At 45.8% G+C, this 26,885-nt stretch overlaps 1 protein-coding gene across 1 annotated transcript in view; it reads right to left on the bottom strand.

The window, feature by feature from the left end:
- LOC134099223 (bromodomain and WD repeat-containing protein 3-like) overlaps positions 1-26,885 on the bottom strand; it is a 72,630-nt gene that overhangs the window by 5,794 nt on the left and 39,951 nt on the right. Inside the window, 36 exon segments of the mRNA XM_062552014.1 lie at positions 132-239; positions 1,035-1,175; positions 1,748-1,950; positions 2,220-2,389; positions 2,546-2,698; positions 5,072-5,197; positions 5,339-5,389; positions 5,564-5,630; positions 5,792-5,917; positions 6,698-6,818; positions 7,320-7,475; positions 8,176-8,237; positions 8,424-8,535; positions 9,000-9,082; positions 10,772-10,896; positions 11,563-11,670; positions 12,051-12,167; positions 12,896-13,130; positions 13,430-13,497; positions 14,142-14,267; positions 14,713-14,803; positions 16,311-16,494; positions 18,513-18,710; positions 18,974-19,199; positions 20,627-20,755; positions 21,387-21,521; positions 22,446-22,602; positions 22,881-22,979; positions 23,792-23,832; positions 23,984-24,084; positions 24,488-24,558; positions 25,660-25,760; positions 26,272-26,292; positions 26,294-26,398; positions 26,401-26,496; positions 26,723-26,726. Coding sequence (XP_062407998.1) covers positions 132-239; positions 1,035-1,175; positions 1,748-1,950; positions 2,220-2,389; positions 2,546-2,698; positions 5,072-5,197; positions 5,339-5,389; positions 5,564-5,630; positions 5,792-5,917; positions 6,698-6,818; positions 7,320-7,475; positions 8,176-8,237; positions 8,424-8,535; positions 9,000-9,082; positions 10,772-10,896; positions 11,563-11,670; positions 12,051-12,167; positions 12,896-13,130; positions 13,430-13,497; positions 14,142-14,267; positions 14,713-14,803; positions 16,311-16,494; positions 18,513-18,710; positions 18,974-19,199; positions 20,627-20,755; positions 21,387-21,521; positions 22,446-22,602; positions 22,881-22,979; positions 23,792-23,832; positions 23,984-24,084; positions 24,488-24,558; positions 25,660-25,760; positions 26,272-26,292; positions 26,294-26,398; positions 26,401-26,496; positions 26,723-26,726 — 4,217 coding nt within the window.

The raw sequence follows: 26,885 nt of genomic DNA, 5'->3' as shown, positions 1-26,885 counted from the left end.
GCCGATAAAGGGCCGCGAAGTGAATGCAGAAGTGCCGTTCATCCTGTTACGAGTTGATGAACCGCTGAAATGATTTTGGAAACATTATGTTAAGGTACGAAAAACTCTTTAGTGTTGCTTTAAGTGCTCACCTGGCCGCCTCCGGTCCGAGGTCTCCGTGTGTTTCCTTCTCAGCCTGGTGCTTCTGCCGGGGTAGCTCCTCACAGACCGGCCCTCGTTCTCGCTCTCGCTCTCTGCCACTGAACACCAAGACAATGATGGTAATAATTTATGAGTATTATTTTGGAGTTCTATACCATTGCAAGCAGCCTTGAATCATAATCTGTGCAAGCACGGATATTTAATAATTACCAACAACAACACAATCACGTTTTAGCAGTTTAGGGTAGTCGTTCTCGTTTCTCTGCAGTTCTAGCAGTCATTCCTTACTGATTTGTTGGTAGCCATGAAGAACATTGTTGATTTTCATGATCTTACTGTTTCTTGGTCTCAGCCAGGAGAGATGAGACAGGATGTTTACTGTAAGCAGAGTGTTCCTACCTAGGGCAATAAACCCCGAGAGGCTAGGCTGGGTAAACCCTGCCTGATCTGCCGGTGATTTGGATTTGGCCCTGAATCTCTGGAAACCTGCATCTATCCATCTCTCCTGCTTCCTGTCCACATTTGCTGGGTTCAATCACAAACTGGCTTATCCACCAGGTGCACCCTGATCGTTAGTCTGATTGGTTAAAGGACTATCCAAGCGTACAGAGTCATTTGAACAATGCCCACTGATCACACCTCTTGTGCAGTAGAAATAAGGCGCAGACTCCTCAGACTAATGTTCAATCTTAAAAGACTGGCCGTAGTTTACACTGATTTTAGAAAAGCTAAGGGGCCCCGATTTTGCTTGATTTTCTACCTTACACACACTGTAGGTCTTGTCTAGCTTCCCCTTGACGTCATAGAACCAAAAAAGCTTCTGAAGTAGCCGGTGCAGGTCATATAGCCTAGGTTTGTTGCTCGCCATGGTAGCCATTTTGTAGCACTCTTACCCCTCCTCCTCCTATGGGTGCTCCCTCGGCTCCGTGTGGCAAGGCCTGATGACCGAGTGTCCCTCCTGAGATGCCGTCGAGACGAACGCTGCGATTGGCCCTCGGAGTCGTTTAGACTCATTTCACTCTCACTCTCCGACTCTGAAAAACACGTTAAAATGACACTTCATCTCATTACCACCCAGAATACAAGGAACTAACTTTACAATCGTTAAACAATAGCCTAGGTGCACAAAAGGCTCTTCCTGTACACACATTTATTTCCTGTGGAAATTAAACTGTTGTAACGGCATCTTCTGTACTTATGCTCGTTAAATCTTCCACTCTGACACTGAATATCTTGTTCAACTAATAATAACAATTTCAACACGTATAAATCTTTCTTTGTCGTAACGTGCTGATTCCCAGGTGCAGCATCCAACCGGGTCCGTGTAGACACTAATTGCATTACCAATAGCGGCAGGCTCAAACACACCTGGCTCCATCGGAAACACACGAGCGTACAGAGATCCTTTCCTGCACGTAGCCTATTCTCTGTAGTTAGCATCCGCCATTCCGGTTTCCCATTTGGTCGACAGCTAATGAGTTTCCTTTGAACTACCACTATTGTGTACCTGGTAGTGTATGCTTTTATCAATACTGTCTGGCGCCTGATACTGAAGCGGAGGCCAGCAAACCAGCTACACAAGAAGATTACGACAAGAGACACCTACCCGGAGTGGTGGAGGCTCCTTTGGATGCAGAGTCCTCGTCATCATCGTCGTCAGAAGACGTGCGCGTGGAGGACCTGCGTCCTCCGTGTCGCCGGCGCGTACTCCTACTGCTCCTCTCCGACGCAGTCACTTTGGCTGAGGTAGATTTGGTTGAAGACGTCTCCACCTTTTCCTGAGCTTTCAAAGCAGCCCTTTTCTGGTTGCTGCGCAGACAAGGTAGAGAGTGGGGGTTACTCTAACAAACTTCTAAAAGGAATATTATATCCAAAACATCCAGACATTAACGTGTGTGTGTGTGTGTGTGTGTGTGTGTGCGCGCATGTTAGAATTATCAATTATTTGTCCTCGTAGGGCAATGACAACGAGTTTCCTGACTGTGTGTGTGTGTGTGTGTGTGTGTGTGTGTGTGTGTGTGTGTGTGTGTGTGTGTGTGTGTGTGTGTGTATGTGTGTGTGTGGACACAAGAACCCACCTGGTGGATCCGTGGCCCGGCACCTGGGGTTCCTGGTATTGCTGCCTTTTGCGGAACCTCTGGCTGCGACGCAGCTTGGCGCTGCTCTTCACCGCCGTCTTGTAATCCGATATGATCGTTCTGATGCGCTCGTCGAAGAACGCAGAGAGGCGCAGAGTCATACTGTAGATCTGAGGACAGAAAAAAAAAAACGGTCATTTGAAATCATCCTCTCTTTTCTTGAACGAAAAATCATGAATAGAAGTGTTGTACACTTCAAAGCTCAATTGATGATGGTGTATTTATTTCCAGTGGGTTCTTAAAATAAGACTCATTGTAACACAAACCTTTGAGCGCTTGTTTGGTGTGTAGGCTTTTGCATTGACAAAGATAAGACGAATATCTTTGCAAAATTCAATGGGGTTTTCGTATCGGTCCTGTTCTATGGTATTTCGCACAGTTTCGAAATCCATCGGTGAGTGAATGATGTCTGCATAATCCTGAAAAATAAATAAACAAACAAAAAATCAACAGTGCTACAATCATCCTGACTGAAGCCAATCAAATCCGGGCATATTTTAATCTTACTACAAAACTACATTATTATTTTTTTTTTTATCACTCATTTTGGTCTCAAACACAAATGTACACATATACTTGCAAAAATAGACTCTGTTGTAAGACAGAGCTGCTGTTTAAAGCCTGTGATTAGGGATGGGTATTGATAAGTTTTTATCAATATCGATGGCATTATCGATTCTGCCTATCAATCCAATTCCTTATCAATTCTCTTATCGATTCCCTAAAAATGTAGGTGCACCCACATTTTTCATTGCATCGCCTTTAACGCCAAAAGGTCACCTTTTATCACTCTCCTTTCATATAATGTGAATGTTTTTTTAACAATAAGGCGTAGAAAAAGCTTGTCTTTATTTAAAACACAATAAGGAATATACATATTATTTATAAAGAATTCTAAAGATGTATAGCCTACAGTATATATATAATATAATATAATTCTTTATATATTCTAATCTATACTACTGACATTTCTGATATTCATGACATTCATGACTATTCATATTACAACTCTGCCTCTTTAATTCAGCTGTCGGCTTGAAGCCTCAAATTGTAAACAAAGTAGCATAGTTGGCTAGCTTAGTCTACTGGTTGGACTGTTCAGTTTCCCCACATGTGTTTAAGTTGCAAGGTAGGCTAATACTTTTTCTCCTTGGGACAGGCCCTTTTGAGTCTTAGAGTTGGAAAACATTGAGATGATCAGTCAACTTGAATGCAAGAGTTTGAATCAAATTTGTGCAATAGCCTCGCTATGATGCTAACCGAAATTAATTATAGGCTAATGTCGCTAGCTGCTAGTTGTCTTCTATGCGTCATTGCTTTCACGATTGTGCATGTCAAGGGGCGTGTGTCCATTGAGCGGACACGAGAGAGGGAGAGGGAGAGGGAGAGGGAGCGGGCCAAGGGGGTTACTTCTATACCGTTTGGCAAAGTAACACAACATTTCAGGAAAACCAGAAAAAGTCCGACGTCATGCAGGCTGAGGGAATTGTTAAGGGAATCGATAACAAAAAAGACGTACGATGTCGATGGAATTGATAAGTTAAACCCGGTTCCAAGACGGAACCGGTTATCGATGCCCAACCCTAACTGTAATCATCAGTAACATTAAAGAGACCCTATGCAACTTTCTGCAGGAGACAATCGCTCTTTGTTTACATCTGGAAGTCTGAGACGAAGAACCACGCTTGCAATTTATATATTTAAATATAGCCTATACGTGTATAAATATACACACTAAAGTTGTCGGGGAAGCTCTGCAGAGAAAATGCAAGCATAAAACGAGCGAAAACGAACAACGAAACCGAAACCAGAGATGAAATCGCCAATCCTGCATAGTTCCTCTTTAAAGGCCGTTGTGTACGATTACATTCATTTTCAATTGTTAAATCTGCTTTCCATCGAGATTGTGCTCGTTAGTGACTGTGCTCGTTAGTGACTGTGCTCATTAGTGACTGTGCTCGTTAGTGACTGTGCACGAACTGTGATTGACCGTCAAATCTCACACAGCCCTGCGCTTATTGGACCAGAAGAACCAGGAGCGGTGGATTTTTTGCAAAACAAATAAAAGGCTCTAGGTGGAGGTAGAAGCGCGTTTTTTTTTTTCTTTCTTTTCCTAAAATCGGCTGATTTATGTTGTTCTGCTGGAGCATACTGTCGGTTTCAGTGAACATATGATGAAAAACATCTCGTCGACTGCCGCTTTAACCGGGCTGTCCCATGCTGACTGACTTCCTGCACTGCGTCTGAGAGCTCTAAGCCCTCAAAAAAGGAGTAGCACTAGATCATATGCGCTTCTGCAAACAACTGGTGCATCCACGGCAGGGGACAAGCTGATCAGAAAGAAGAAGATACCGGAGCAGCATAGCTTGGCTAGTGCCTACCACTTCTCAAATGAGACCTGGTCTGGCAACCAGACATTCATTTTCTCGTATTTTAAAAAATGGCCAGATGCGTTCATTTGGCTCCACGGATATCCATCAAATGCGTTTGTGCATAGCCCATCATGGTCTTGCTTTCTCCCCTGTTCTGTGATTGGTCACTAACATCAGGCGAAAATTTGTGTGTTGGTTTCCATCACGCAAGGCAGGATGGGAACACCCAGGCTAGGAGCAGCATAGAATAATGTTTTTTTAATGCAAAGGTGCACAGCAAAAGACTAACGATTCGATATTGATAACATCTTGGGTCAGAGTCTGTGGCCTAAAGCCACACTAAGGAGCTCTATCTAAGCCCTCCTCAGGCCGTGGAGGAGCCTTGGAACAGGTCTTTAACGGGGTGGCTGGTGTTCTTACGGGGAATTCTATAGGGTCCACGGGGTGGCGGAAAGGCTCCGAGTCCTCGCACTCGAATATGTAGTTCACCAGGCGCCTGCACTGCTCCTTCCACGCCTCGGGATCAGGAGCAGGCTCTGCTGCAGTCTGCACACACACACACACACACACACACACACACGGACACACACACACACACACACACACACACACACACAAAGAAGTCAAGTTAGAGCGTGAACCCTAACTGGTAGTTAAATTTGTCAAGTGGTTGTTTCCGTAAAGTACCTGACGCAGAGCATGTCCAGATGATGTTCCAGGCACGTCTGCTTCCATATCCTGCAGACAATCAAACGGACCAGTTAGATTTCCACACCACACAATACCAACACAGGCTGACTCATTGACTGGATGAAACCATCCTTTGAAAGTCCATATGGAAATAATGTGTGTGTGTCCTCTGGGGAAAAATGAAGACATGCATGATAAGAAAATTATTTCCAAATGAGTTACCTCATCAGAGTACTCCAAGTTCTCCAGTGCGTTGTAGATCTCCATGATGTCTGTGCACTCTGGCTTACTGGTAACACAAACAGAATTTACACAAAGAGTTATTTTAAGCACCAATACCAAGCCGGCTGACCATATTAAAAACAGAGAAAGGCAAGAGGAGTCAAGAGAAATGTCCACAGCTGAAAGAGCCATGGGGCAGAACACAAGCAGCAGGGGAAACTGTCCTACCTAATGTACTTGAGGAGGGCATCAGTGATGAGTTTGGCAGAGTCGGCGATTTTGCTGCGAGGCTCGTTGAAGGTCCTGGCGTTGAGGAATATGTGTCGGATGTCCCAGACTAGTGCAGAAACTCGCCTGCATACACACACACAGACGCACACACACAATAAACTGATTGTTCCAAGGGTGTGCTCAGAAGTGTCCCAGAAGGGAGACTCTGCTTTGCGCCACTTTATGGCCTGTACAGACTACACGATTTTTCTTCACGATTATCTTTTATGATTGACCATGTCAGACTAGGCGATCAAAGAACCACCAAATCTTGCTGCGTCTTGGTCGCAAGAGTGGCCACATTACAAAGAGTGGCCACATTACGAAGTCATCTATCCTTAGCCTTCTCGTCGCATGTCGTCACAGTGTCATTGTCAACATGGGAGTTGTAGGAGATTCCCCAAAAATTCTGACATGCTAGACTTTTGGTCATAACGTCATGGAATGTCGCAGACAATAAATCGTGGGTCGTTGAATATGTCACATTACAAGACGCTTCCTCCTTCGAGCGTCGTTCCAGACTTTGAATGTTCAGACATGACAATGAAAATTTGTCGGCCACGACACAATTGTGGCAAAATCAGGCTGAAATCGTGTAGTCTGTACAGGCCATTACTGAGTGGGCCTACTTGACTTATTTTGGAAGCAGTATCACAGCCAGAGCTGAAGGCATTCAAAAGGTGGTGTCAAAGGAGGAAGAGAGGGTCGAACTTTGAATCAGTGTTCATTTTACAGAAATAAACTTCTGCAAAGTGAGGTCTTTTGGCCTTATGTTTACCAAGCGTCACGTTTGGTCCAGCATTCTATAAAGAGACAAGAGTGAAACCTGTTCCCGTCACTGTATATGTGGGGTTACAAACAGACCTGTAGAAGCGATGCTGGAGCCTCATGCGAACCGTGCCCAGGTCCGTGGGGTACGCGATGACCGTGCAGTACGTGGGGTACTGGCTGATGTCCACCGGGCCAGAGAACGGAGCAGCGATATCTGGAGGAACACGGACAGAGAACAAGCCTCGATCAGTCTGCAGTGTCAAACATAGCATTGCCTCTGCCCCCTGGACACTTGACTTAGTAAATTGTAATGTATTATTTTATTCATTTTAGCAGCCACACATGCTTAACTTAAAAAAAAAAAAAAGTTCCTTTAGACAAGTCCAGCCATTTTGCAACGCACTTTGGGCAGCATACAGGAAGGGGCGGTATATGTGTCAGGACTACTGCCATATTGGCATTGCAAACTAAACCGCATGAACTTCTATGGAGGATTCTTTGAGTGTTGTGTCTCCTCATTAGAAAAGTCTGGTCCAACACCTGGCCAACCTACTTGGCCGACGTGCTTTTGTGCTTGCAGCCGGGCCATTGCTTACATTGAACACTGCGCCTGATTGGTCATTCAAACCCTACTCCGTTCTCACTATGATATTGTTAGCGTTTTGAAGTCCACTTTACGCCATAACTGTAAATGGTGTTAAAATGGCGTACGTACCCACGGTGATGAGCTGGTCGATGCCACCCATGACGCGTTCACACTCTTCGTCGCGCGGTCTGTCGCCCCACTCTCCTGTCTGGGGCTTGTAGAGCACTTCAATCATCTCCTCTCCGGTAACTGGCACACCTCCCCCCTCAGACTCGGGCTGCTGGGCTGCTCACACACACACATAAAGAGAATTATATTTGTTGGCTGCTGAACTGTTCACAAACACACATACACACACAAAAATAATTATATTTGTTGGCACCTTCATCTTTTTATCATGCCAATTTGTAATGGTGTTTCTAATGTGTTACAAGACATGTCATGGATGAAATAAGCAGTGAGCACCATGGCTAAGTATCTCTGGTGTGTAGATGGGCAGCATGCTAGTTGTATATGTATGTATGTAACATATGTAACTGTACGTTCACACCGCCGCCGACTTGAGCTTCCAAAGATTCCGGAAGTTATTAATTTTCAATGGAAGCCGGCTTCTCTCAGCTGCCAGCAGCGGCCAATCCGTCGGTGCGACTTGAGAAAGTTGAAAGTGGCTCAACTTTATGGTAACGAGCTATGACGCGGTTCAGCGACAAACTACCAGCAACGAACATGATCGAACATAGAATGCTACCACGTCAGAGTGGCCAAAGCGTCCAAAGCTTCCCACGGCGTCCTTGGCAGGGCGTCCAGAGCTTCTTGGAAGCTCAAGTCGCCGGCGGTATGTACGTACAGTAAGTATGTATGTAATGTATATGTATCTTTTGGGAGCCAAGAAGGGTATGTAGGAGTTAATTAATGGGTGCAGCTGTAAGGTCTTTGGTATGTAGGAGTTAATCAATGGGGTGCAGCGGTAAGGTCTGATGAATACCGTTCTCTGGGATGGCCTCCATGTCCCATGGGCTCAGCTTCTCAGTCTCCCCATTGTCCCACCTGGCATGAGCAACACAAATCACCATGGGATACAGTTACTAGGACGACTGCATGTCAACGCGTCAGAGTAGGTGCTAATGTGGCTTTCAATGTGATGGTCTGAAAGTAGTTTTCAAGGTGATGGTGAAGTGGATTTGAATGTGATGGTCTTTAAGTGGCTTTGAATGAGCTGGCTCTCTCTCTTACTTGACTTTGAAGCACTGGAAGTGGCTGTCGGGATACTCCAGCTGGTACGGCTCCTGACACACGATGGACCCAAACCACCAGCAGTCATCGATAACGGAGCGGAAACGATCGTCTATGAACGAGAGAGAATTTAAAACAGAGACAGAGAGCACGTACATGGACTTTCGGAACTGCCGTGAATAAAACTGAGTGCAACACAATGAGGTGTAATGATCAGGCCTCTTCACGATCTTTAAAACCATTGCTGCCTGCTTGAATGGGAATAGGTGACACAATTATAGACATGCACAGAATATCTTAATGTTCTTCAGAACAAGTACAGGGCTTGTAATTGGTGCCTGCTGTAAAAAGATCATTAAAAATTAAGACACGTTTCTATGGACTCCATATTTGACAAAAACTACAGTAATTTCCTGTGTATTAACCACATGGCAAGTTAAAAGAAACACAACCATATTAACTGCACCTGTGCATCAATCTCATAGCAGAAGAAATTGTAAGCCGCGGCTAATAGCTGTGAAATTACGGTATAAGGACGTTGCTGATGTAGACTCTTCAAGGAGGTGGTCTACTCACTTGGCTGCCACACTCTGTTCCGTGCGTCGTCATAGCATTGCCGCAGAACCAAGAAGTCAATCACATCTGGCATATCATGATACCTAGAGATGAGGAACCGAGGCGTTACGGTTTGCCATTTCTCAATTGGCTACACAGCTGACAACGCATGTTTTTGCAAGACAGAAAAATAAAATAACCCTCCATTTAATAGCCATGATTTCTGAAGACATAAAAAAAACCTATTTCATAATACATGATACGGCTCATCCACAGATCACTGGAATGGACTTTTTCCCCCCCAAGAACTTTCCACCATTTACCAGGCATTAATAATAAGAATGCACACTAGTACTGAACCCTTGATTAATTTGCCAGTGTTGTCTGAACCTTGTCCAAGCATGAACAGCTAGGGTGATTGTCAAGCTAAATTACAAATGAAGGCTCTTAAAATCAATGCATGTATTCATTTAGCAGACACGGTTGTCCAAAGTGACTTACATATCTCAACTATATCACAAAGGGATCACATTGACCCCGGAGCAACTTGCTCAAGGGCATAGCGATGGAAGCCGGGAACTGAACCCTTTTCAGGCTTCTGCTCCTTAGCTCAGCTCCTTACAAGGGAGCTACACCAGACGCGTAACTGAAGCGTTCCGTTCGCAACGCGTATGTTGCAGCCGGTCGCAGCAGTTAAAGGAGAATTCCGGTGTGATATTGACTTTAAATGTGTTGAAACATGATACCGAGTGTGAGCGATTGTCTCAGAGCTGATTTCGACCTGTCAGCTGTTCTCCGAAACCCGGCGGGAGCTTAGAAATAGTCAACCAGGTTTTTAACGTTTGTGCCTCGGGCATCGATCTGCCGTGCAAATAAATCACTGTTTTACACCATTAATGAGGCTCAAAGTAGCTCCACACTTTATTGGTAGACTTCTGAGGGCCCTGACATTTAAAACGAGACATCGAGAACTTTGAAAAAGCACTGGTTGTTTACTTACATGACTGTTTATTCAGGCAGTCACTTTCGAAAGTTTACCGGTCGCAGCCATCTTGAATTTAGTCACGTGACTGATTCATGACTAGTGCACGCATAGATATAGCGATTACGTGAACCAGTCACGAATCAGTCACGTGACTAGATTCAAGATGGCTGCTACCGCTAAACTTTCGAAAGTGACTGCCTGAATAAACAGTCATGTAAGTAAACAACCAGTGCTTTTTCAAAGTTCTCGATGTCTCGTTTTAAATGTCAGGGCCCTCAGAAGTCTACCAATAAAGTATGGAGCTACTTTGAGCCTCATTAATGGTGTAAAACAGTGATTTATTTGCACGGCAGTTCGATGCCCGAGGCACAAACGTTAAAAACCTGGTTGACTATTTCTAAGCTCCCGCCGGGTTTCGGAGAACAGCTGACAGGTCGAAAACAGCTCTGAGACAATCGCTCACACTCGGTATCATGTTTCAACACATTTAAAGTCAATATCACACCGGAATTCTCCTTTAATTATCACTGTAGTCAATGGAAGTAGCTACACCAGACGCAACAGTGGCGCGTACATTCGAAAAAAATAGACCCATCTTCTAAAATGGATTTTACGCGTCAAGAACGGAACGCTTCAGTTACGCATCTGGTGTAGCTCCCCTGTTACACTACCACTACACTACCACCGCCCCGAACAAAAGTGTGCCATTTTCATACATATGGCGGAATACCTAAATCAGTCGCTATTAACACTTCTCCTCTCATGTGTTTGCACAATACAATGCCCAGTAGCTATCCGTCAGACTCACTTGATGGAGAAGGACTTGTCTGTGGTCCTGCCCGTGCCGTGGTCAATCAGCGTGAGCTTCAGGCAGCACAGGGTGGGAGGACACACCTCGTACTTGATGCCTGTGATCTTCACAAACTCTTGGTCCTGCAACATAGGACACAGACATACACAGTCAAAGTTAGACACACACCCGACTAAAAAACTATGCAGCAGGTGCTAAATAAAATGCTCACACGTTGCTTGATTATCAAATACCTGAAGACACACACACACACACACACACACACACACACACACACCCTCATGAAACGACAAAAGGACTTGCTGAAAATTCTGGCTCAACATGCACATACTGAACCAGTGGCCCAAAACACATGCTACTTCAACACATCAATATGATTTTAAACTATTGTGAGTGTGGTGAACTGAAAGATGGTTTAACTAATGTCTGTGTGTTAGTCTGAAAAATGGATAAACTAACGGGTATGCGCGTGCGGTGGCCTGCAAGATGGTTTAATGTGTGTGTGTGTGTGTGTGTGTGTGGTGGACTGAAAGATGGTTTAACTAGTGTGTGTGTGTGTGTGTGTGTGTGTGTGTGTGTGTGTGTGTGTGTGTGTGTGTGTGTGTGTGTGTGTGTGTGTGTGTGTGTGTGTGTGTGTTGGACTGAAAGATGGTGTAACTAGCGTGTGTGTATGGGGAACTGAAAGATGTCAACTAATAGTGTGTGGTCAACTGAAAGATGGCTAAACTAATCTAGCGTGTGGTGAACTGCCGGGGAGGAGAAGTGAAGATCAATAAAGCCATGCGAACCCTCAGCTGCATCTTCTTCCAGGGCTGCTTGTCCAGGTTGATGGGGTACAAGTTATTCCTGCACACCGCCTCCACATAGGCCTCGTGGCCCTGACGGAAATAGATCACCTGCAGGAGGCGCCAGAGGGCCGAGAGGAAGGAGAGGAGAGAAGACGGTAGGTTTTTAGTCAGGTAGGTTTTTTTTTTTTTTTACCCAGGACAAAAGTTAAGGAAGACATTATCTATTTATCTATTTTTTTAGTTAGTGGTTCTAATCAAGGGCCCCACACACAAAGCATAAGTCTCTCAATTTGATATGTACACTTCTATACCAATTCCCCCCCCCCATTTTTGCGACAAGACGGGCAGGTTTTTAGTTTGTTTTTTTTTTTACACTGGACAAAAGTTAAGGAAGAAGTTTTTTTTTTTTTTTTTTAGATAACGGTACTAAACAAGGGCCCACAGTCACACAAGAACACCAACAACAATAACCTAAAAATAGCGCTTACCTCATCTCCCAATTGCGGGACGAATGGAGACTTCCTGGGAACGACGTCAGTGATCCAGACAGAGGGCCGGAACTCAGTGGACACTTCCCTGTTAATGGATGGCCGAGCTTTGGGACGCTGGGTAAGGAAGTCAGGAAGCGCAAATTAATTGAACAATAAGAGTAACATTCTTCACCAGGACAGAAGACTTTTTTGTCACAATTAATCAAGAAATCTATAAATGGGATATCGAGTGCTTTCTATATTATCAACCACTCCATTGTGCATGTCTTCCTTTTCCCTAGAGCGGCACTCTTTCCAACATACGCTACTCACAAAAAGTCAGGGATATCTGGCTTTCGGGTGAAATCGAATGTTTCAGTACAGAAAGTGCTGAAACATTGAACTGTTGGACATGCACGTTCAAACTTTTAAGAGAATGTCACATTAAGTTCACCTGTAAAGGCTATAGTGGGAGAGCCAGATATCCCTGACTTTTTGTGAGTAGTCTATCTAACATAATAGGGCTCGGGCACACGCCTTGCATTCTAGGAATACTGCCGCCATGTTGGTAGCGCACCGCACGTAATATTATCCATTCATTCAGATGCAGAAGACAAGAAGCAAAAATATAGTATTAGCGATTCTTTTCCTCTTGCGATCGTGGGTTGCGCTGTTACACCCCACTACACAGCAACATACGACCAAGAAGGCAAGGAAGAGTAAATCCATAGTAATCCATAGTAAACTAAGGAGTGAGGCTGCCAATATGGCTGTGCCCGCAAGGTTTTCACGTCATGATCCCGAGCCCTATTACACCATTATGCGCCTCATGTGATGCTTTGGCAAGTGAGTTTCTCACACACCTTGGGTGCTTTACTCTTGGTCTTCTTCGGTTTGTGAGGTGTTTGCTCCTCTTCGTTTTGAGTCGTCTGCTCTTCCTCCTCGGCATCATCGTCATCTTCCTCCTCCTCCTCCTCATCCTCTTCCTCCGAGCTGCTGAGCTGGCGTCGCGCCCGTCTCCGTGACGACAGCGGGGGTGTGGGATGCGCTTTGATGCCGGCGTCAGCCATCCAATCGGAATACTCGCCAGATGAGTTGCTGTGCAGGAAAGAGAGGCATGAGCCAATCAGACATAAGAGATAGTATTTATTTCCATCTTCTGAAAGGTCCAATCTCAATTTAGTCCATCTCTATCTATTTCTCACTTATTCTACTTATTTCTGATTTCATCACTGTAAATAAGCCAAATTTGTTCTTACTTTTTGAGCTCATGTCAGACAATGTCTCTGAGTCGACTAATGGCATCAAAAGTTGTAACTAACCTCAGGACTGTTCCTTACTACTCTCTACGTTCTTGTTTATGTAGATAAACAAGATATCGTCATGTGGATTTGTACCTGGAGCTGTCGCTCTTCCACTCTTCCTCATTGGTCGAGTCGTTTTCAGTGCCCTCCATGTCATGGTCCTGTAAAATAATAATAAAAAAACAAGGTAATAGAATGTACAGTACAGGACGATGGATTTAGCCTCAGTTGCTAAAACTGTGCAAAAAGAGGTTCAGCTTGCTGCCCTAGATTGATAACTTCAACAGCAGCTCCACACAGACATATGCTACCAGAAATCCATGATCCACACACACACACACACATCCTGAATCAATCAATCAATCAATCAAGAATCAAGAGACTCTGAAGAAAACGTGGCAAACGTCAAAAGAACGTTAGTCCACTAGTATGTTGCCACCTTTTCTAAACTTCACATCTGAGTTGCTCCGGTGAACCTTGATTCTTTGCTACAGTTTGTCCTTTCCGGTTGACGCACCAGATAGTGATTCTCAGGAGCGCGGAGGACATTTTGTGTTTTTTCTATGTGATCCTGAATCAATGTTTGTCAGAAACAAGAACGTTTTCAAAAGACAATGTGGTGTGTCTTATGCGAATGGATGTGTAATGTCCATCTCTACTGCATTCTGTTAAATGACAGAATAGCTTGCAGGAGCGACCAGATACCCTACTCTAAAAGTCAGGGTTTGGGAATCGCGGGTAGATGAGTAGCAGACAGGTAAACACGGGATTATTACACGGGATGCTCGTCCGAGATCAGTCGTACCTCAGAGCTCGCGGCCGTCTCCTCGCCCTCCTCGCAGGAAAACTCGATAAACTCCTCCCCGTCCTTCCACTGGCGCTTGCGAGACGGAACCCGCTTCACACAAGCCACCTCGTCGTCCGAGTCATCCTGAAGACGGTTAAGCGGAGAAGAGAAGGTTGATAAAGCGAGACCATTCATAAGACGGACATTACGGTTTCTGTTAGAGGTTCAGAAGTAGCTTAGGTAGCACGTAGGTCCCAAATCCAAACGTTGAATTATTCATCCCGAGTCCGAAAGAGTGTTTCATCGACATCACACACAATGACAATAAGATAGTGCTCATTACATTTAACAATTATATTAATCTTCTCTTATTGTTTATTCAGAGAAAAGTTTTTATTTGACGTAATGGACCCGACTATCTATGAGTCCGGAAATACGTGCCATTTCATTCCATCGACAGATCCCAATATGACTCATTTTGGTAACCAGACAATCTAAGCCAATCACTTCACACACTCCTTGGCCCATCAAATAGCGATGACTTTACAAGTGTGACCAAGTGTGTGGAGTTGGGATGTGTGTGTCGTACCCTGAAACCGCCATGAATGATGCGGCGCTTCCTGGTGTTGAAGAGCGTGGTCTCCTCCTCGCCTTTGGCCGTGCGGTAGCGCTCCTGATACCTGCCGGGAAACACAGATCCAGACAGGTGTTCAGTTCGACTGTGCTCGGCAAAACAGCTCATGCACACTGTGGCTTTGTGCCAATGTTTACAATGCTTATACAGGACCTGTGTGTGTGTGTGTGTGTGTGTGTGTGTGTGTGTGTGTGTGTTTTAAATTGCCATTCTGTTAAATTTATAGTACCAGAACACCTCACGAGTTCTGTATGGAAGCATGTAGCCTACTGCTATAAAACTTCAAACCAACAGAGGGCGCTGTCTACAACTGTAGCCATGGTACCGGTAGGTGCTGTTGGTGTGTGTGTGTGTGTGTGTGTGTGTGTGTGTGTGTGTGTGTGTGTTCTCCCCTCACCGGTAGGTAGGTGCTGTGTGTTGAATGTTGTGTGTATTCTCTCTCTCTCCTCACCGGTCGGTGCTGTTAGTGTGTGTGTGTGTGTGTGTGTGTCTGTCTCTCTCCTCACCGGTAGGTGCTGTTAGTGCATGCGTGTGTGTGTGTGTCTCTCTCTCCTCACAGGTAGGTGCTGTTAGTGTGTGTGTGTGTGTGTGTGTTCTCTCTCTCCCCTCACCGGTAGGTGCTGTTGGAGTGTGTGTGTGTTGTTCTCTCCCCTCACCGGTAGGTGCTGTTGGTGTGTGTGTGTGTTGTTCTCTCCCCTCACCGGTAGGTGATGTTGGTGGGTGTGTGTGTGTGTGTGTGTGTGTGTGTGTGTTGTTCTCCCTCCTCACCGGTAGGTGCTGTTAGTGTGTGTCTGTGTGTGTGTGTGTGTGTGTTCTCTCTCTCCTCACCGGTAGGTGCTGTTAGTGTGTGTGTGTGTGTGTGTGTGTGTGTGTGTGTGTGTGTGTGTGTGTGTGTGTGTGTGTGTGTGTGTGTGTGTGTGTGTGTGTGTGTGTGTGTGTGTGTGTGTGTGTGTGTGTGTGTGTGTGTGTGTGTGTTGTTCTCCCTCCTCACCGGTAGGTGCTGTTAGTGTGTGTCTGTGTGTGTGTGTGTGTGTTCTCTCTCTCCTCACCGGTAGGTGCTGTTAGTGTGTGTCTGTGTGTGTGTGTGTGTGTGTGTGTGTGTGTGTGTGTTCTCTCTCTCCTCACCGGTAGGTGCTGTTGGTGTGTGTGTGTGTGTGTGTGTGTGTGTGTGTGTGTGTGTGTGTGTGTGTGTGTGTGTGTGTGTGTGTGTGTGTGTGTGTGTGTGTGTGTGTGTGTGTGTGTGTGTTCTCTCTCTCCTCACCGGTAGGTGCTGTTGGTGTGTGTGTGTGTGTGTGTGTGTGTGTGTGTGTTCTCTCTCCTCACCGGTAGGTGCTGTTGGTGTGTGTGTGTGTGTGTGTGTGTGTGTGTGTGTTCTCTCTCTCCTCACCGGTAGGTGCTGTTGGTGTGTGTGTGTGTGTGTGTGTTGTTCTCTCTCTCCTCACCGGTAGGTGCTGTTGGTGTGTGTGTGTGTGTGTGTGTTGTTCTCTCTCTCCTCACCGGTAGGTGCTGTTGGTGTGTGTGTGTGTGTGTGTGTGTGTGCTCTCTCTCCTCACCGGTAGGTGCTGTTGGTGAGCTCGGGCACGACCACGCGGCGGCGCCAGGCCTGCAGGTCCCTCTCGGTGGCCATCTGGCTGCGGGGGGCGTTCTGGTGCATCTGCCGCACCCCCTCCACCTGGCCACTCCGCCGCAGGCCCACGTTAGGGGACGACTGCAGCTCCATGCGCTCGTTCATAGACACTGGGACAAAAACACAGAGACGGAGGGAGAGAGAGAGGGGGGGGGGGGGGAGAGGGAGGGGGGGAGAGAACGGCTGTTACTTTGGGTCGTTTCCCCCCCAAACTTGGACCTATTCGTAGCTTCCACACTGGACACTGACACATTTAAGCATCAGTGGGAAGGCATGAGTCATAGGGTGCCTCTCATCATGCCTCCTCGATCCTCGATGCTCGATCCTCGATGGGCGTTCCCCCTGATCTATAACTAACACTGGATAGACTATCCCATTGTTTCCCCCCCATCATTCTTTATGTAGATCAGTGAGGATCAAGGCATCGAGGAGCGAGGGAGGACGTATAAACGCTGCATGAGAGGCACCTACACATTTTAGCTAACCTTCCTCAGCAAGTTCACACAGAGGTCAGACAGTGCAAGTGAGCTTGAGATATACAGCTCTGGAAAAAAAATTAAGAAAGATCTCCAAAAAGACCGTCACTCAGCAACCATAGGAAGACATCAAAAAATGTGCAGTGGTCTCTAAATTTTTTCTGGAGCTGTATAACTCCAAACCAGAGAGGGTTGGGACATGGTGTAAAATGCAAATGAAAACAGAATGCGATAATTCTTGGAAACGAATCAGATGTCGTGTAGTGCAGAGTAGTGTAGTATAGTGTAGTGCAGTGCAATGCAATGTAGTGCAGTGTTGCGTAGTGTAGTGTATTGTAGCGTAGCGTAGTGTAGTGTAGCGAAGCGTAGCACTGTGTAGTGTAGTGCAGTGTAGTGCCGTGTAGTGCAGCGTAGCGCTGTGTAGTGTAGCGCAGTGTAGTGTAGTGTAGTGTAGTGTAGTGTAGTGTAGTGTAGTGTAGTGCCGTGTAGTGTAGTGCCGTGTAGTGCAGCGTAGCGCTGTGTAGCGTAGCGCTGTGTAGTGTAGTGCAGTGAAGTGTAGTGCAGCGGTGTGTAGTGTAGTGTAGTGTAGCATAGGGCTGTGTAGTGTAGCATAGGGCTGTGTAGTGTAGCGTAGCGCTGTGTAGTGTAGTGTAGTGTAGCATAGCGTAGCGTAGCGCTGTGTAGTGTAGAGTAGCGCTGTGCAGCGTAGCGCTGTGTAGTGTAGCGTAGCGCTGTGTAGTGTAGAGTAGCGCTGTGCAGCGTAGCGCTGTGTAGTGTAGTGTAGCGTAGCGCTGTGTAGTGTAGCGTAGCGCTGTGTAGTGTAGAGTAGCGCTGTGCAGCGTAGCGCTGTGTAGTGTAGAGTAGCGCTGTGCAGCGTAGCGCTGTGTAGTGTAGTGTAGCGTAGCGCTGTGTAGTGTAGCGTAGCGCTGTGTAGTGTAGAGTAGCGCTGTGCAGCGTAGCGCTGTGTAGTGTAGTGTAGCGTAGCGCTGTGTAGCGTAGCGCTGTGTAGTGTAGCGTAGCGCTGTGTAGTGTAGCGTAGCGCTGTGTAGTGTAGAGTAGCGCTGTGCAGCGTAGCGCTGTGTAGTGTAGTGTAGCGTAGCGCTGTGTAGTGTAGAGTAGCGCTGTGCAGCGTAGCGCTGTGTAGTGTAGTGTAGCGTAGCGCTGTGTAGTGTAGCGTAGCGCTGTGTAGTGTAGAGTAGCGCTGTGCAACGTAGCGCTGTGTAGTGTAGTGTAGCGTAGCGCTGTGTAGTGTAGAGTAGCGCTGTGCAGCGTAGCGCTGTGTAGTGTAGTGTAGCGTAGCGCTGTGTAGTGTAGCGTAGCGCTGTGTAGTGTAGAGTAGCGCTGTGCAGCGTAGCGCTGTGTAGTGTAGTGTAGCGTAGCGCTGTGTAGTGTAGCGTAGCGCTGTGTAGTGTAGAGTAGCGCTGTGCAGCGTAGCGCTGTGTAGTGTAGTGTAGCGTAGCGCTGTGTAGTGTAGCGTAGCGCTGTGTAGTGTAGAGTAGCGCTGTGCAGCGTAGCGCTGTGTAGTGTAGTGTAGCGTAGCGCTGTGTAGCGTAGCGTAGCGCTGTGTAGTGTAGAGTAGCGCTGTGCAGCGTAGCGCTGTGTAGTGTAGTGTAGCGTAGCGCTGTGTAGCGTAGCGCTGTACAGTGTTCTACCTCTGCGGGGAGTCCCGGGGGCTGGTAGGGGGGCAGGAGCCGGTGCCACAGCTCCTTCGGGCACCAGCGGCAGGACGCCCCGGTCCTGATTCTGCTGCAGGACCCGGATGGCCTGGTCCAGAGCACTCCGACCCACCGCCACCTCCACACTCTCGCCCGGCTGCTGGCTAATCACCTGCTCAACCACCTCCCCGTCACCTGGGGGAAACACACACACACACACACACAATGTTACCCTTACTGACAACTCTACAACCTCAAAAACTTAATTTTCATTTAATTTTCACGTACAATGTACAATTTTAATGCAAATGAAAATTCTGCAACTTTGTAACTGCAATGACATGGTCCAACACTACTATTATTAATTACATACCAAACCATAGAACACATGTATAATAATTTTCAAATCATCAAGCAAGTAAAAAGAGGCGAAATGACAACGTGCTTGCGTTACATACTTGTGGCCACGTAGCCCAGCTGTGGGACCAGGTGCTCGTCGGAGATGTTCTCCCGGCCTGGCACCAGGCGCTGGTACCTGGGGGGGTGCGGGTTGCCGTCGACGTCCACCAGGAAGGGCGGGGGCATGAGATGGGGCGCCTGTTGCGTCTGCTCGTCCAGAACGAAGCCGTTGGCATCGCGGATCAGCGGCCGGTAGTCCGTGTGGAAGAACACCTGGTCTGGTAGCTATGGGAACACAGCACAACGGGTGGACGGGGGTGAGATGGAGTTGTAGCAATATAAGGTCGTTACACAAACACTCACATGTTCAATGATCTAAACCTCTTACCTAATTCCAAATGAATTAAGACATCAATATATCAGCAACCAACTACGAAATTGTTTCTTAAATCTGTGAGGGTCCCAAGTTCATGCCCCACAGCGTAACTCTGTAGCTGCCTGGCTGCTTTAGCTGTTGCTAAGTAAAACCAACTCTATTCAAGTTTTGTTTTGTACTAACAGTGCTTGGTGACCTCGAGAAATGAAGATCTATGTGAAAAAAAAGGGGGGGAAAAAACAGCATACACCGCATACACACTGAATTTCACACACCTAATTCACATCTGAAAGTGAAGTCTGAATGCTGCCAATAGTTGCCCAGCGCTCACCTGAACTGTCCTTTGACCCCGAGACTGTGGTCAAGCGTAATCCTTCTGCGTGCCCAAACGCAGGGCTCACCCAGAGGGCAGTCGAGCAGTAGGCAATCTGGTTGATTTGCGCTAATCTCACGCTAACAACCCAAGGCAGTTGATTAGAGAAGATTAGCATTTAGTCTTGGGGCCTTGCCACCTATGGCTCTGGTGCCCGTCTGACACACAAGGTAAACCCAAACTCTGACTCTTGTCTCTAAATCAGGACACACGGCACTCTAAGAATCCTCCATAGAAATGGATGGGGTTAGCTCGTAACGCCAATAGCTGCCCCAAAACTGTCCAAAGTGTGTTGCAAGATGGCCGGCCGCCTCTTTGGACTAACTGTGACAGACGGATGTTTGCGAAGACATCAAAATGTTGACTTACTCCAAAACCTCATATGTAGGGACACTACAAGCCACTACAAGTCCTTCAGTACTAAAAGACTACCACTTTACACCTTACCTTCACAAGGTATTGAAGTGGTACGGATGCACAGACCACATGTCAAACCATGTCTGTCAGACCCATACACTCTTAATGTGGTTCTAGTCATTCTATACAGTAGAGTCATCTTGAGTGTTTTAGAAGGGAAACTACCGTTGTTGTTGCCACTCTAATTGGCATTAACTTCACAACTGCACCACAACAAGCAGCAGGTGGGTCTCCAAACCCTAACCCTTCGAAACCGCCGATGAAATCGCCAAACCTGCATAGTTTCCCTTTAACTAGCGGTCTCACCTACTCATATAAACCAAATAATGGTTTAACTAGCAGTCTCCCCTTTTTGTAGGAAACCACCTAATGGTTTAACTAGCGGTCTCACCTTCTGAAAGGAAACCATGTGATGGTTTAACTAGCAGTCTCAACGCGTAAGATACAACCTGATGGTTTTTAAAAAGTGGCCTGACCTTGTCGTATGGAATTATCTGATAGTTTAACTAGCGGCCTCACTTTATCGTTAGGAACTATCGGGCTCACCTTCTCGTAGGGCTTGGAGCTCCCGAAGCCGAAGATGATGAGATGGCCGTGGGAGTCGGTGCAGGCGAAGCGCTGTCCGTCCGGCGTGAACTTGCAGTCAAAGACGGCGCCATGGCCCTGGCCCTCAATCTGAACACACACACACACACACACACACACACACACACACAGACACACACAGACACACACAGACACACACAGACACACACAGACACACACAGACACACACAGACACACACAGACACACAGACACACAGACACACAGACACACAGACACACACAGACAGACACACACACACACCAAAATGACATGATGGAACAGTAGCTTCAATATAGGCCACTTAACACGCTGAAAAACTCAAACACACACATGCAACTGGGCTTTTAAATGAGGAATAAAGCTTTGTTCGTTAGATAAACTCAAACACACACATGCAATTGGGCTTTCAAATGAGGAATAAAGCTTTGTTCGTTAGATAAACTCAAACACACACATGGAATTGGGCTTTCAAATGAGGAATAAAGCTTTGTTCGTTAGATGTCTATGTGTAAGCATTTTGAAGTCTCCCATCTCTCCAAAGTTTCCTATATCTCCATCAACCAAATTCTCCAAAGAACAAAAAAATGTTGTGACATCCTTTAGGTTGAGTGAAGGACACATGTGTGCATGTATGCAAGGAAAACGCAGAGCACAGGGTCTTAAAATGCAGATACACATGCAGATGGTGCATGACCCGTGGCTCTGAATTCGCTCACTCACCATATTGAAGTAGTGCTGTGTCTTTGTGCCTTTCAGGAGGTCCCAGATGTAGACGCTGCCGTCGTGGCCGGCGGACAGCATGACCCTGGGGTCGAAGGGGTGCGGCTCCAGTACAAACACCTCGGCCTCGTGACCCTGCGGAGAACACAGGACGAGCACGTCAACACTGGCACGCTGTTTGGAACCGCACACTCATTCTATGATCCGATGACTTGCTGACGGGAGTGGTTGGTATGATGTGAATGATTACATGAAAGTTGAGCATCTGCCATTTTTGTCTGAAGAATATACATGGAAAAAGTAATGTTGTCATTCTACATCATACTAATATCAAGACATTTCATTGGCATTATGGACATGACAAAAAGTACATTTTCTGTGGAATTGGCCTACTACTACTACTACTACTTCTTCCAACTGAATGCATACTTGAATACATGTAGATGCTTTAGTGCTTGCTCTAGGAGGTTCCAGCTCTGTAGAGCTTCTTTAAGAAACTATTTCAGTTGTTTTGGTGGCAAATAAATAAATAAATAATAAATAAAACAGTTTTATTTATAAATAATAAATAAAACTGCAACTGAATATTACAACATTATGTTCAGAGGACGTTCACATCAGACCAACATGTTCACAAGCAAGAGTTTTAACAGCAGGACACAGTGCAAAACGATCACTTGAGAACGGTTTCAGCCTGTCTGTCTATGGTTTGGCTGATGCAGTAAAGAGGAAGGACCGTGACCTGAACGGCAGGTGATGAAACAATTCTGCTTGAGGCGCCACCACAAAAGATGCCACATGGGTCCATTTCCGTCAGCTTTGAAAGCGGACCAGAATTATACTGGAGGAACAGCTATTGCCAGTCTCGATTTTACCGTAGTGCGCCGATGCTTAGCTCATATAGGTCAAATGGACCAAATGCAATTCTGTACAACAACCACCAGGGACACTTGCAGCTAAAGAAAAACCAGGTTACGGGATAAAAATGAAGACGTTGAGATGACAAGGTCTTTCAACTATTCCAGGCAGGCGACAGAGAAGCTCGATGTGGATCCTTACCTTCAGGATATGTAGCAGCTCTCCTGTGTACGAGTTCCACACTTTGATCAGATAGTTGTTGACAGCGGTGAGGACCGTGTTGTCATGTCGATCCCAGGACACCATGGTAACCTTGGCCTTAAAGAAGAGGTCCCCCCTTACTGTTACAGTTTCAGACCTGGAGACAAAAAATGCCATAAACCAACAAAACATTACAACATAAACAATAAAAACAAAATACCAGTATTTTCACAGGCACACAGTCATATCAGCAGCACCTCTGGTTATTTTCATGCCAAAAACAAACAAATTAGCCTAGTTTGATACTGGGTAGTTCATGTACTGTATGTGCAATTGAGGAGGATCTACTCAAATCATTTCATATTATACACATAAGACAGAAGTCCTAAAACTTTGGTACAGCATGGAAGTGATGTCACAGTGGGCGGTGCTTACGGCAGAGTGGCACTCATGTCCAGAAGAAGGCTCCGCCACTGCTGCCGATGATGCAGCCGCCAGATTCGTGCCGTTCCATCTCCGCTGCCACTCACAAACCTGAGTTGGGGGGGGTCACAGGTCACAATCATTCACTCTCCCCCATCAATCGCTCACCCCCTTCCCCCACACACTCAATACCTGTGATTCTTTCCTTCTGTTCTTCCATCGTCTCCTTCCTCCAGACTTTCTAGCTCTCTAAATCTCTCCATCTAAGCATTCTATCTCTAGCTCTCACTCCCCCTCTCCCGTCACTACAGCCTTCTCCTTCCTTCCATAGCTATTTATCTCTCTGGCTCTCTCCATGTCCTCCCACACATCCTTTGGGCCCTTCTCTCCCTCTCTCTCACTCTCTCTTCCTCCCTCCCTCTCGCTTTCTCTTCCTCGCATCCAACCACACACTATCCTCACAACTAGCGCTTGTCAGCTGCCTCCTCCTCGCCATCATTTCCGTCTGAGCACATTAGAGAAATATTACGCCTAGAGGAAATTACTTCTGCAGCTCATCGAGTTTCATCAGACATACAAGCAAAATCAGGCGTCCAATGCTGTAAAAACGCACACTGTGAAGGCAGATGATTACGCTGCAAGATGAACACTGAAGGCAGATGATGCATTGAGGAAGAACAAAAAAAAAAACAGACAAGAATTGCCTCCGCCCGACCCCAGTGCTTAATTTGTACAGTAATTTCCCGCATATAAGCCGCATTGTTTATAAGCCGCAGGACAGTGTTTTATGCAAGATAAAAGAAACAAACCATATTAATACCATATTAACTGTCCCTGTGTATTAACCTCATAGCTGAATTTTGCAAAATCAATGTATAAGCCGCGGCTAATAGTCGGGAAATTACGGTAAACGTTTCTCGTACCTTTCTCCTGTGTGACAGAACTGGATGCTGTCCACTTTGTCCTGCAGGAGGAGGCGCAACGATTTGAGAACAAACAGAGAACAAACAAACAAAAAAAATTCAATACAAAAAGTCACACAACAACTATCAGTTAATCTTACGGTTAAAGGTCTGCCAAAGTAACTGTCTGCACTAGACTGTAAGGTGTCTTACCGTGTGGTCAGATAATTCAGATACTTTCTCTGGATTGCCACATCCCAGGTAATATATTCTGATAACATGGTCTGTGCTGCCCGTTGCTAAAAACATGCCACCTAATGTAAAACAAATGGTTTTTAACAACTTTGTTAATGTTTTGAATGTGTCACACAAATGAGAAAGACAAAAACACCAATCTATCCTATGTCCAAAACCCACTGATATATAAAAGAATCCCAAACCCACAATCTGGAGGGAAATTCCTATAAATCTTTCTGAAAATCTGAATTACTTGTGTAGAGCTGACAACAATCTACAGTCTGAAAATGAAAAACAACAACAAAGGCCATGATCTTGGAAACTGATAGTCGTCAAGAGGACACAATGCACACACACACACAGCAATAGGCACTAACAGATTATAGGGCTTAGGTTTGAATATATTTACATTTATAACAGTGTGAGGAGAATTACACAGGTATGGCAGTGAGGACAGGTAATGTGACTGTTGTGGCTCACCTGGGCTAAAGGAGGAGCAAACCACCTGAACGCCAGGCCGGGGTCGCTCTGTAAACTTATGTGGCCGTTCACTTCAGAGCAGGACAAGACAGAAGACAAGTCAAGATTAGCCTTCACCTTCACCAACATCACAGTCTTGGATCCTCCAGATCGATAGCCCACCAATAATAAAGAACTACTATAGCATTCCAAACTCCGCTGTACCTCACAACGGCCCTTAGCTGTTCTCAAATCTGTGTAGCCTACAGCCTCTTGGGGCTTATTGCTTAAAGAGTCACTTCACCCTAAAATATGTTTTTTGAGCTGTTGATTGATTGATTGAAAATACTCATAAGTGGTGAACTGTACTATTACCAGGGTTAATATTGACAAAAATCGTGTTTCTCGACAAAAGTAACATTTCGTCTGATTTTGTATTGGAGATATTGCTCTCCGCGCATACTACTGTTTGAGACATGCCATGGCATGTTGGTCCAAAATGTTATTGGAATGCTGACGAAGTCCTGTACTTCTCGTCCAACACTACTACAAATTAGGAATGAAACGCCCCAACACCTGCTGCCCTGATTAGCCTACCTGTGATAAGCCATGTCTGCAGCACTCATTCCCAGATTGACACGAAATCACCATGGTTGATTGGTTACAGCAGTGCTGCACTCACTCTCCAAATTTCAGAACCTCTCGCCCATTTTGAAAGCCGCTTTCAGAAATGTGACGTGGGTGGAGTTATGGGGTGAAGTGACTCTTTAAAGAACTAGTTCTCAATAGTGGCCTTCATGATACTCATTGGAATTCCTATGGAAGATGACCAGACCCCAAACAGCGACATAAAATTCCTTCAAATTCTGAAAGCTCAGGTTAAAACTTTCACCAAAACACATAAATACCCACATATTGTACATACATACCTACATACATACCTACATGCATGCATACATACCTACATACATACATGCATACATACCTACATACATACCTACATGCATGCATACATACATACATACATACATACATACATGCATACACTCAACCAGATGTACAGATAAAACACATACTGTATCTCCAGATATCTAGAAAACTAGGATGCATACTGCATCTCCAGATGTCTAGATAACTAGGATGCATACTGTATCTCCAGTACTGATGTATAGTTCATCATGATGTTTCCTCACCTGAAATTGATATTATTTACATCCCATTGCCAGAAGCAGACTGTTGCATCAGTACCCGTGGATACCATATATCGTTTTGAGCCCTTGGCAAATGGAGAAAACTAACAAAAAAATAAACAAATATTAGATACATTTCCCATCTGTGTCCTTTTCAGTATGTCAGTATTTCAGTAAGTCCAAAGCAAATTTCTGACGATTTCAAGATCACATACCATTGCCCTCTTACTCAACTTGTTAAAAGTGCTGGATAAAATAGGTGCTGGTCCCAAAATAGAACCGACTCCAGATTTAGGATCTGGATGTAGGCCTTTCCTTTTCTTAAGGTTACATTAGTCATTACTTTATATTCTGTTATAGTTATACTTCTTTAATCGACAGAGTAGTGAAAAGAGGACAGGAAGGGAGCCGGATGGAGAGACAGACAGGAGGTGGGTTCAGGAAATGACCTCAGGCCAGGCACAAACCTGGATCCTTGAGGACACTGAGGTAATTTATGATGTGTGGCACTGACGTTCCCACTACACTACGGCTTTCCCCAATGCGGGCTCCCCTAAGCCATCAAGGCTGGAGCCGCAACTCCCGGGGCCCAGGTGAGATCCAGGCGAGGCGTACCTGTAGCGAGGTAATGGAGCCCCGTGTGCCCCTGCAGCACAGCCACAGGAGCGCAGGTCCGAAGGCACCACACGCGGATGGTCTTGTCGCAGCTGCCGGCGGCGATCAGAGTGTTCTCGAAGTTCACGGGGCCAGGTCCGAGATCTCGGCCGAGTGGCCCCGCAGCGTAGAGTGAAGCCGCCCGTCGAAAGACGACCAGATCTTCACCAAACAGTCGTCTGAGCCCTAGAGGGTCAAATCACACATGTTTTACACCTACAAGCCACAACTACTGGACCAAATCTTCACCAAACCAAATCAATAAAGTAAAAATCAATAAAGTATCTATCTATCTGGAGTTTTTGACCTAAATGACAAACACCATTCAGTCGAATAATAATAATAATTCATTTTATATTATATAATAAATAATTATTAATTTAGGACTACATCAGCCCCTCTCTGTGCATACCCTCCTGATGCAAGAAAACGTCACAGATATAATTCAATATAATGGAATCTGGGTCAAACACATTATACACTCAAGCCTCCTTTTCATACACTGGAGAAAATACAGAGGGAGTTCATCAAAGTTGATGATTAAACCAAATAGGTCAGACAGAAGCTGACAAAGT

Source organism: Sardina pilchardus, chromosome 13 (genome assembly GCF_963854185.1).
Source record: "Sardina pilchardus chromosome 13, fSarPil1.1, whole genome shotgun sequence".
NCBI classification, from domain to species: domain Eukaryota; kingdom Metazoa; phylum Chordata; class Actinopteri; order Clupeiformes; family Clupeidae; genus Sardina; species Sardina pilchardus.
This window is presented reverse-complemented; position numbering and strand designations above follow the sequence as displayed.